Source organism: Triturus cristatus, chromosome 2_1 (assembly GCF_964204655.1).
Source record: "Triturus cristatus chromosome 2_1, aTriCri1.1, whole genome shotgun sequence".
Taxonomy (NCBI): domain Eukaryota; kingdom Metazoa; phylum Chordata; class Amphibia; order Caudata; family Salamandridae; genus Triturus; species Triturus cristatus.
This window is the reverse complement of record NC_140581.1, coordinates 176,316,633-176,329,321: the sequence shown is the minus strand read 5'-3', so window position 1 is coordinate 176,329,321 and position 12,689 is coordinate 176,316,633. Positions and strand designations below refer to the sequence as shown.

At 40.8% G+C, this 12,689-nt stretch overlaps 1 protein-coding gene across 2 annotated transcripts in view; it reads left to right on the top strand.

The window, feature by feature from the left end:
- Positions 1 to 12,689, top strand: part of ST8SIA5 (ST8 alpha-N-acetyl-neuraminide alpha-2,8-sialyltransferase 5) — a 233,677-nt gene that overhangs the window by 184,420 nt on the left and 36,568 nt on the right. For both annotated transcript variants that reach the window (XM_085629327.1, XM_085629319.1), the window contains one exon: positions 7,879 to 8,023. In XM_085629327.1, coding sequence (XP_085485453.1) covers positions 7,879 to 8,023 — 145 coding nt within the window. The remainder of the gene's footprint in view (positions 1 to 7,878; positions 8,024 to 12,689) is intronic.

Here is a 12,689-nt window from a genome sequence, read left to right as displayed (position 1 = left end):
CACAGGGGGACCCCAACGCATAATATTCCCTAGTGTATGTAGGTGTTTTCACTGTATTCTAAGTGTCTTTTAACATAGCACTGGCTCTAGGACTGGTTAGTCAGACTCAGTTACCACCAGTATCCGTCTGAAAAAGTTGAGGGTACAGGATGATTTTGCAACAAGGCTTCTTTCTGCTCTTCTTTTTGTTCTTTCTGCACGTTATCCTTCTTCCTGCACTTAAATTCGTATTTGAGGACTTCTGTTGCTTCTTTCTGCACTTCTTTTGTTTCTTTCTGTGCATTTTTTCTTCTTTCTTCACATGTCCTATCTCTGTAGGCATAGTTAGAAATTAGCATTTAAAAAACCTTTGAAATTAACAGAAAAAACCATAGGTTTCAGGCACGTTATAGTTAGGAATTAGCATTTAAAAAACCTCAGAGATTCACTGAAAAAACCATAGGTTTCAGGGGTGTTATAGTTAGCTGGACTTTTCACTTGTACAAAACCATTGAAATTCCCCCGTTATAGTTAGTTCAGCTAACTATAACTCGCGCGCCCGCAATGCACTGCTGATGACGTCACATATTACATCACTCATGACATGGTCAGTGACATCACTCATGACATCACTGATGACATCTCAAATGACATCACTGATGACATCACTGATGACATCATCCTTGTGATAGAGTGGCAGACCTCCTCTCACCCTAATATAACCTTTGATACACACATTCAAAAATAGAGACTAAAATTTTCAAAACAATGGACATACCAATACCAGTTACAACAACCTCTTCAGTAATTCTAAGATCCACATACACATCCAACAGTCCAATACAGTCACTCATACATGTACTCACTCATCATATGTACTCATACACCTATACATCCTGTTACACAATGCCACTCATCCATAGTTACTCACACACATAGTCACTCATGCTAATAAAGAATCAAACATACATTTACTTGCATATACAGTTATACACACACCACCACACTTACTTCTACGGAAACTTACACATACTTAGTCTTTTAAACAATCACTTATAGAAACACATACTTATTCATACAGGAACTCTTTCAATCTCTCACTCTCACATATACTCACATATATACACCAATAGTCACATATACTAGTTTAAAACATATGTAGTTACTCATAAAGACACTATTGAGACAGTCATTCACTCACTAACACACCCATACACACACTCATCCACCCATACAGTCCTGCACACATACTGTGTTCAACACATACAAACAGTGAGTCACTCATTCATGCACCTATGCACTACGTAATACCCCCACCGAACCATGCAGACACTCAGACTGATACTCAAAAAACCAACTAATAACCTATATAGACACCCATGTAGCTACTCACCAACCCATGCAGCCACTTATACACAAAGTGAGAGACTGATACAGATATTTACATATTTAAACATTACTCACTAAGCCATGTATTCACTATGATACACTTAATCAGTCAGTTACACAATCAATTTTTCAAAAACAAATCATCCATTTAGACACTTATATACCCATTTATTCTTCCATCGACCTTGAGATATACATATATAAAACATATTTAATTTTCAGAATAACACACATTCACTGGATGATGTCATCAGTGATGTCATCAGTGATGTCATTTGAGATGTCATCAGTGATGTCATGAGTGATGTCACTGACCATGTCATGAGTGATGTAATATGTGACGTCATCAGCAGTGCATTGCGGGCGCGCGAGTTATAGTTAGCTGAACTAACTATAACGGGGGAATTTCAATGGTTTTGTACAAGTGAAAAGTCCAGCTAACTATAACACCCCTGAAACCTATGGTTTTTTCAGTGAATCTCTGAGGTTTTTTAAATGCTAATTCCTAACTATAACGTGCCTGAAACCTATGGTTTTTTCTGTTAATATATATATATCTATATCTATATATATATATATATATATATATATATATATATACATAATATTCACTCACAGTAAAACCATTAAAATATAAACAATTTGTTGGGAAAAATATTAATTAATGGAGACAATAAATAAGATATTAAAATATTTAAAACCCCAAAAGCACATTTACTAAAAATACCATGAACATTGAAATAAATGTAAAAATAAGAGCAAATAATATAAAAAAACAATTAATGCTATCAAATCTAACCAATATTATAAAAACGATTGAAGGCTAAGAATATTAAATATACCATTCTCACCCTAGTTTATGCACCTGTTGGGAAAGTGTTAGACTTTGGAGGGGTTAGATTTATTATTTCCACTCCAGTCACCGAAATAGTAGGGAAAGTGTTGGGCTTCGGAATAACATTTAATCCTGCCACTCCAGTCTAAGCAACAGTAGGGAAAGGCTTGGACTTCGGAATAACATTTTCTATTGCCACTCCAGTTTAAGCAACAGAAGTGAAAGTGTTGGACCTTGCAGGGGTTACATTTATTATTCCCAACAGTGCAACAGTCAGGAAAGTTAATTTATATATTTAAAATTAAATAAAATAAATAATTTACAAATAATAAATAGTTAATCAATTAGTACTTAATTAACTTCCAACCCTACTCCCTTAAAAATCTAGCATCCCACAACTAAAATATAAGTAGAATAAATCAGTATTCCAGATTTAGCATAATTACAAATCAAATAAATAACAACTAATAATAAATTGTTAATTAATGATTACTTAATTAACTTTCTACCCTAGACCCCTAAAAACATAACACCCGACGTACAATCTATGTAAAATAAATTTGGATTCCATAACTAAAAAAACATTTAAATAATGAATTAACAGTTAATAATCAATTGTTAATTAATTATTACTAAATTACCTTCTCAAACTATACCCCTCTAAATGTAACAGCCCACAAATAACATATAACAAAGATAGATCACTATTATATAATTTACATAATAAATATCAATCATATAAATAAATAAAATGTATTAAATAATCCATTATCAAGTATTACATAATTAACTTCCCACCCTATCCCCCTACAAACCCAAAAACCCACTACAACACTCTAAATCGGTATTAAAAATTAAATACAATTTTACATCACTTAAAATGACATGCTATATTTAAAAAAAGAATAACATTTATATAAACAATAGCAACACGTAAAATTAATATATCAAAGTAACACATCAAAATAATTAGAAAACAATATTTTTAACCTCTGTTTCTAAAAATGATACCATCTAACCAGTTAAATATCAGATTCCTGTTAAAGAAGGTGCATAAGTATCATAGGTAGCGAGAACAGGGTATATTATCTGCTTCCTTGTCTGTACTAAATCATCAAAATCATTTAAAACGATTTTACCTCCTACAAAAAACTGTATTCTTGTCAATGAAATTCTTGTATCACAATATTTATGATTCACAATATTTTATTTCCGATATTTCTGCTTCCCGATATTGACAAGTCAATTTTTTCTCCAAATACACCGAAATTCGGAAGTGCAGAGATAACCTAGAGTGATAGAATGACATTAGTGAAGCTTTAAAGGGAAGGCAATGGAACTACCACATCCAAATGCCTCGCTGGAACTTGAGAAACTTCTAGTGGTGTCTGGATCAAGAACAAAGTGCCTTTTAGACATACTCTCTGATCCTCTGCAGCAAGGATATCTCAAGAAGGTGGATGCCTTTGCAATAGTGATACAGAACATCGGTTTAGAAACTTTAGATTTTTCAGTATGTGCAAGCCTTTAAGATTCTTGTCCACCAGAACAATATGACTTACAAAACCCCGTAGATGCAAAGTAGGAATGACTGTTATTATACCTCTTGGCTCACTAAGTAGTTTAGTTGGAAAAAGGGATGATACAGGCGTCTTTGGTTCTGATGGGGCAACCTAAAGAAAACAAATCCTATACACTAACCCCTGACGGTTTGGAGAACTTAGAGATCATGAGCATTATATGCCCATCGGCCTGTACTTCGGGGTCGGATTGAAGCAGAAGGATTAACTGATTAGCTGATAAAGAAGCAAGAACAATAGTGTTTCTGCTTCTTCTATGTCTGATTGGACTGAGGGCTGGAACTACCACTAGCTCCTCGGCCATGTCTGAATAAGCGATTTTGACTGGACAGTGTCCTTTTGCTGGTAAAACATTCTTGCCTGGGCTTACTGAGCCTAAACGTAACACTTGGATGACTGAGCTTTATTGAGGGAGGGGAGGCGGTGAGAAACGTAGAAATTCCGTTGAAGATCTGGTCCCTGGAAATAAGGTTTCTGGATGAATCAAGCTGAGTTATTGAATTTACATATTACATTTGACTGCTCGTTTCCAGAAAGATGGAGTTATGGCATCCTGCAGTATTAGAAGCATTAGCAGCACCCAAGAGACACCCAGCAATCTGTGCCCAGACTACAAGTGTAGAGCTATCAAGTGTATCCTGGATGGAACGCATCCAGGATCCTTTCCAAGGTTTGTCAGGCTTCTAGAAGGTGATCCTGGCAGATATTTAAGGCACAGTCAATGCCTTTCCCTAAGGTCTCCACCATGCTCAAGACAAAGAAGACCAGGCTAGGGTCAAGCTATGGGACAAGGCAAGGTTCATCTTTAATTGTAGGCATTGGGCACTTAATCTGCAGGGTAAATCGAGACTTTTTGACATAAGGACAAGCTAGCCGGTAGCTAGTAAACTGGATCATATGTTGTAAATGGAGACCACTCCATAGCCTTAGTGAGTTTAGGGCAGCTGGCTAAAGAAGGGTTTGCCATCAACACACAAAATGGTGGGTGATGAAAGAGTGGGAGGAGCTCCCTTCAGAGCTGAGTCTAGTAGAACTGGCAACAGTTACTCATCAGAGGTAAACATATATTCTGCCTCTTTGCTGGTCACTTGTGGCTAGGATATTAGGCTATTTTATGTTTTCCCTTTAGCCCCGGCAGAGGATGTAATAGTACTCTTATTATTTGTCTTGTGAGTGGAGCACGTCCAGAACCCTTTCACTCTAAGGGGCCGATTATGATCTCGCTAGGAACGCCTTCCATACGACTCAGCTATGGAGAGCTTTCCTAGCGAATTGTGCTCTGGAAGTCCAAGCGACCGATTCCGATGCATCCGTATAGTGACGGACTTGGTTCGTTCGGACTCCCATTGAACTCTATGGGAGCCTGCATATCATACGCGTACACAAGCTCTCATAGCAAAAAGGGGTGGGTGGAACAAAGCCTGCACCCTGGGCATGTATGTCTGCCACACTGTGCATGCATGAAAAGGGGGTACCCATGGGTACCCCCATGGGGACCGATTCAGAGGGCCCCGGGTGAAGAGGGGCCTGCTACAGCCCCCCAAAATCCGATTCCCACAGCTCTTTCATCCCAGCAAAACGAGTCAATACGGCTGTCCGAATTGTGCACCGTACTAGCTCGTAATATAGATATTCGCATCGTACTTGGTCCTTCGGAACGGGGAACGATTCGGTCGGGAACAAGGGATCCGGATCAGTTTCAGCAATTCCGAATCTGATTCAGAGGGAGATCGTAATCAGCCCCTAGGTGGGAAGTAGAGCTTTAGAGCGCTATTCTCAAAGGCATTTTGAATTACATAAACCTGCAATATAGAATAATATAGGATAAAATGACAACAGAGAAATGTTGCCTCAAGCGACTCAAGTAAATAAAGACAACATTTAGTATAAAAAGCCTTTTCCCTTCTGCTCTTTCTATAGGTTTTCCTGACTTCGTAATACTCCATTCGAAAATCTGTGTCATGTTTTAAAACGGTTCAAAATCAGCTACTAAACACTGCCAACATGATATAAACAATTCTATTGTATTTTACCTAACATAGAAACATAGTCATTTACTGTTTATGAATACGCTGCATACTTTTATTTCACAATGGGCCTTATTTCGATGGCGGTCGGACGAGCGTCTGACTGCCATCGCAGCGGGATTGGGACCGCTCGACAAGTAGTCATTGGTCGCACTGGCCTGATTATGATCCAACCACCATGTAGGCAGTCGAAAATATCCCTTTTTCTATTGCAGCTTGTGCTGGGGCTCGGAGAAGGGGCGCAGCACAAGCTGCAATAGAAAAAGGGATGTTTTTAAACATCCATGCAGAATGTGCCAGGCACCATGTGGGGGGCATCACATGTGCCCCCAAGGCCACATAGTGGAGGCCCATGGGGGACGGGAACCCTGCCAGTGGATCCTAAAGTCCCTTTCTGACAGCATTTCCAATGTCGGTGGGACCGCCATAGAAAGGCTGTGGGAAAGAGACATTGTAATCCCTATGGTAGTGCCTGCGCAGGCACTGCCCCCATTGTAGGAATTACTGTCCGACCGCCACCCCAATGGGCTCCTTGAGCCTATCGGAGGTGGCGGTCTTTTCCCCGCCCTCTGCGCTTCGAACGCTGGCATCATAATCTTGGCAGTCAGACCGCCCACCCGACATCATATTGAGGGCCTAAACGTTCATTTCAAAATAAATATTTGATAATGCAATTGCATAACGGTTAATCAACATAATAAAAATATATTAATTTATACATTTACAGAATAGTTGATGTTCATTACCTATTTTTAAAAGCCCTAATACAAAGAGTTTCATTTCATGTTTAGGCAAACACAGAGAAAGTGGCAACTACAGCTCGATGAAAACTAAATTGTTGGTAAAATACAAAGCCAGCAAAAGGAGAAAAGGAGAAAGGCGGCAACATAGGGTATAAAAGAGAAGTACAAACATATGAAAAGTGTAGCAATGTTATGAGTAGCTGATACAGTAAAGAAGCGGTATACGCAGGCAGAAAAAATATGATGAGAATAATCTATAAACACAGATATACATAATAAAACAAGTGTGTTAAAACATAAATACTGAAAAGGACATATAACCTGCAAAGAGCAGCAATTTAAAGAGAGTGTACCCTTACTATCCTTTTGTTTCAATGACATCACAGATGCTGTTCAGAGTTATAATTAAGGGAAATTATCATATAATTGCCACTTGCTTCCCTTGCCATAAAATATGTTTGAAAATATGTGTGTTTTTTTAATGAAAAGCTGCATTTGATATATTCATGAATTAAAACCTTAAGCTACCACAAGCTTCACAATTTACACTGTCATTTGTTAAAGTATCGACCCGACTCAGAATGAGAGGATTTGCTGTTGACCTGACTAGTCTCATAAAGATATATCCTTGTAAATTACTAAACTTTTCAACTCTTGACAACTTCAAACGTCAGTTTTGAATGTATACACGCCTTGGGCCGCATCATGAGGGGGCCTCTGACTCAGCAGCTTAGAAACAGTGAGTCATGTCTGCCTCCTTCTGTTTCTGAGCTGTGCTGTCTGAAAACATTGTTTCATTGAGAGAAAGATCCGGTTAAATGAATTCAGTTTTCAGCTGCAGGTGCATACACACAGGCGCGCGGCTCTGTGCAGCCTGTCACGATACAGCCACTGGATAGGCCTAGAGCAGCAGGCGCCACATTTAAAGTGGGCAAAGAGAATGCAGTGATTTCATCTGATTGGCAAAGCTCGGTGTCGAGAGTCCCACATCCAGGGTGTAGTATCTTGGTTATTATGCTTTACATGTCATCCACTGCTCCACCAGTGGAACACTCTTGAGATGATGTAACATAGAATGTTGGTGTATGAATGACACAGTTGGAGAAGGGCTGAGCGCCTTGCTGGCTGCCCCTGGTGGGGCTGAATTACTCCTGTATAACTGATCTTGTAAACAACTTGAATAAATCCTCTTGAATCACTTCTACCTGCGTGGACCTGATTACTACACAGGGGTACAAAAAAGGGAAACAAAACCTGTGGATTTTTATAAGGTTCGTACGGTTACACACACCCCACATCACTCACTGTTATTGTATCCTTTGTAGGTCTTCTCTCTCTCGGTGCTGCAACGCCCCTGCTTTTCTGTTCACCACGCAGAAAAACACCCCACTTGGGACGAAGCTCAAATACGAGGTGGACACCAGTGGACTATTCCACATCAACTCCGAGATTTTCAGAATCTTCCCGAAGGTGTGTAAAACGTATACATTAAATAATGCTTTACAGTGAAAAGTGTTCTATCTAAGGGATGTGGGTGATCCTAGTCATTCCAGAATTCTCGATGTGTGTGACATTCTGGAATGGTCAGTCGTGGTCAAGTCGCAGGCGGCGGTTGGGACCGGGTGGAACCTGTTTCCTGTTCCCTTTTACTGTAATGTTGCTCATTTAAACTTAGCTGAAGTTCCTGGGATTCAGCCTGGACTTTTTTCTTTCTGAGGCCAGACATTGGCCTGCTTTGCTATCACAAATTTGTTCCTACTATGGCAAAAGGATCCCTACCCAACCCTCGGGAATTGACAGGAGGTTATTGTCCCACCACAGCACCCCAGCGAGGGATGCAGGTGCTTTCTGTCAGCGTGTGTGCCTGCCACAGAGCTGTGAGGAAAAAGTACACAGACTACGCCGTGCAAAGTCTGTGCATTGATTCCTCCTCAGATGTCCTGGATGGATAGCCTTCGGCATGGCTTGCACACTCCGATAGAAACTGAAGTGGGGGTGGATCACGTGTATTCTGCACGGCTGCATGGGCTGCACTTTGGTACACACAGCAGAGCAGTGGAGGAGAGTGGAGGGGGGGCTGGCCTGCTAGTGCTGACTATGGAAACCTCAGACACTGGAGCTCCCAGGTCACAACCCAAGGAAATTGGGACAGAAGGAGACTGTATCAGCTGCACACAGTTCAAAGGCTGCTGTCTGTGGACCAGTAGAAAGATGTCTCACCAGAAACATGTTCAAGAAGGGAGGGAGCGGATTGGAGGTCCAGCAGTGAAGGGGGTTGAGATCTTTCAAAGGCTCTAGACTGGGGTGTAATTTCAAGCCTGCGATGGATTAACAGGAAAGAATGAGAATTCATTGCTAACTCCAGCTTCAAATAAATATTTAGTGAATATGGCCCAAACAGGGATGATTTGTAAACAAAGAGGTCATGCTCTTTAGACCCCGCCTCATCATAAATCTGTTATTTTTCTTTTTGTCCAAGAACTGTCGTTCTGCACCTGCTTACTAGTTCTAAACGTGTTTTTAAAGGACAAGAAAGATCACAATTGGGGCACTGCAGCTTTGATGATCCTAGAATGTTAAAGAATCTTTAGCACTCTGTGTACTAGTTGGAAACTTTTAACAATGCAGTTCAATGAGTTGCTGGATTCTGAATCCGTTGATTCTGGCCCCTGCTGCAGTTAACAACACCATTCCTCCCAGAGTCAAATACAGACCAGCAAAATAAAATCAATGCCATTTAGACCATCAACTTTTTATTTCAGCAGGGGAGTGCAGATAATGTTTACATTATGAAATAATGCTATTATGACACCCACTGCATGGATATTTGTGATGCCCTGTTTTTTTTAAATTGTTTACAGGGTACCTACTTAATGAAGTTATTGATGGAATTGTGATGATTTTAGATTATTTATAAAGACCTGTTTGAAGACCAATGGTCTAAATAAACATTGCTTTTTGACTTAGCTTGACTAGACCATCAACTGTACCTTGGGCAACAAGGACCCTCCATCTTCTGATCTGAATGTTGAAGCCAGAAAAAAAATAAAACACAAAAAAAAACAACGGGAATAGATACTAAATTAGTGGCGGAAGTCGTTTATTTATTATTCACTGCAACTGGCAAGGAACGCCCCATAATGCCCTTCATTTGCAAATTATTATATATTGTGGTTCATCATTGTGCCCCAATCTGGGCAGGTGAACCACCAGCACGGTATTTAAGTGTTGTGGGGAGTGCGGCCACCCCCCAGAAAAAATATGTAAAATTAGCCCTATGTCCCTGGGGTCTATGTAATATGACCACAATAAAAGTTTTTTTTTTGTAAACAGATTTTTATTGTTTTTCCTATCACAGTGCAGTTGTACTTGTATATTACAGATATCACTTCCAATCTTTCTACTCATTTACATGAAATAAACAACAGTCTAATGCTCCAGTAACACCTTCACCCAGTCTTTCTATGGAATCTGTATCTCTAGATCCATGCCCCACTGCTCTCTGAGCCTATCTAGGGGTTTCATCATATCAGCTCTGATGCCCTTGTCAAAGCAGAAAACCGATTTAAACACTCCAGAGGTGGTACATATGAGATGACAGTTCTGGCATGTAGTTGGTTCTATCAACCCCCCAGCGATTCTTCATGGCTGCCACCACTGCCAGGAGGCGCGTTTGCAGAGTAGTGTAGAAAGGGGGCATGGCCTCCAAAGCCCTCTAAGCAATCCCACTGTGTGGGCCATAATGGAGGTAACAGGAGGGTTTGCTGGCCCCGAAGGACCTCTGGAGCCAAGAGGACTTCATTCCCCAACCATCAGTGTGCCAGGAGGCGCGTTTGCAGAGTGGTGGAGAAAAAGGGCATGGCCACTGATGACCTCTAAGAAATCATGCTGGAACTTACTGGAGGTAACAGGCAGTCACACACACCCTCACCCACCCACACAGACACTTAGACACCCATACAGGTACTCAGACAACCAATCAATTACCCATAGAGCCCCTTGTGTACACACTCACACACCCATACAGCCACTTAGACACCAACTGACAGACTGATACAAACCTTCACACAACCAGTCACTCACCCATACATTCCCTGAGACACCTAATCACTCACTTATATAGTCAGTCACACACCCACTGAATCATCCATACAGGCACTCATACACCCACTGATTCACCAATACACCTTGGTATATATATTTAACACTCTCAACTTTTTTAAAGCACTCACAGTCACTGGATGATGTTATCAGTGATGTCATGAGTGATGTCATTTGAGATGTCATTAGTGATGTCAGTGACCATATCATGATTGATGTAATATGTGAGGTCATAAGCAGTGCATTGCGGGGGTGCGATTTATAGTTAGCTCAGCTAACTATCGCTGTTGAATTTCACTGGTTTTGTACGAGTGAAACCCGAGCCTAACTATAATGTCCCTGTAACCTTTGTTTTTTTCTGTGAATTTATATACAGATATATATAGATATATATAGCTATGTTTGTCACTTTGTAAATATGGTTCAGATGAGGTTGCAATTGAAAAGGCATTTTCTGATTTGCCTGTAAATTTTGAACCCAATGGATAGTTTTCCATGAAACTTGGCAATCTACTTACCCAACCAGCTAAGTTTCAGCATGCCTGGTTTTGTGAAATACTGACCGCGTGAAAAAAAGTTAAGGAGCGGGGGGTGAAAAAACAAGTGATTTCCCATTGGCATTAAAGTAGAACTTTGCTCAGAAAACAATCGTTTTTGAGTTTGGTACAAATCAGTTCAGTAGTTTTTGAGATACAAGTCTTTCAAAATGTAGCTGAGCTAGCTTTAAACACTAACACTTTTGTATATCTCTGCCTTTTTTTTTTCTTTTGAGTCATCAGTCTCGCACGCTAGCACATTTTCTATTGTTTACAAAATGGGATTGGCTAGAGTAAGGATAAAAATATTTCTTTCTGCCAAGTAACATGATTACATTACCCCAATTCTGATCAAAGCCAGCTACATCATTTACAAAGTCATCATGACCAGACCCCCCTGCTTATCTTGCAGACACATGCACCATCACTGGTGATCCCTGGCATACCCACAACCACCACACCATCAGGTTGCAGACTGAGAAGTGTAACAAAAAACAAAATAGCAGGACTTTTCCATCTGTGCAGAATCTGGAATAACATCCCGATATCCATCAGGACCGCCGCAATGCTTAGGAAAGAGTCGGAGAACCACCTCTTTAAAGAACACTACATCACAGTGCTTTGACCATCCACAACCTAGCTTCTTCTCCTAATATACGTTGACCATTGCTTGTCTTTGAACATGTACAGCGTTCTGCTGTGTTTTGGCACGGTTCACTTTATAGCTATAACATATACCGCATACATACGTAGAAACATTTTGAAACACCGAGTGAGCTCCCACGCATGAGTTTTGCACAATAGAAAATTATTTCCACAACCATAAGGGGCGGGTTCCAAACATGCCTGGTCCCATAGCAGTGCTAATACTTATTCAGACATGTGGAAAATATGAAGCACTGCAAAGTCAAAGACTATAATCAGTCTCTGGCTTTGCATCAATGGCTAGCTGTAGGGGCACAGCCTGGCTGCAGCCTAGTGCTTGCACCTAACCCACTCAGAGCATGGCCTTTGGCAGCAGGGGTTAAGCACCTGCGTTAGGTGGGCTGGACACCTAAGGCAGGTTGGATGCGGGGCCTGTCCTTTGACCATGTGCAGCAGAAGTTGGGCACCCACCGTGGATTTGGTGCAGGGCCTGGCCTCAGTCTGTGCTTAGCTGCGTTTTGAAGCCACAGCAGGTTGGACACACACACACACTCAGAGACCGGAACATGCACACTGTAACTTACTCAGTGACTCTCAAATAGAGACAGAGGCACTCTGAGTTAATCAGAGTCCCAACCAGGGACATGACTCAGCACACCATCTCTTTCCTAGTCACACACTCAGGGCCACACTTGAGGATCAGAACATTCACACCGTCTCTCACTCTGTGTACACTCCAGTGCATGCAGAGGCACTAATTTGTAGTCATAGTGACACCCAAGGACATGTGATTGCACCACTCACTCACCACATATTTGCACCATGACTGATTCAGTCACATACCACCGAAGTGA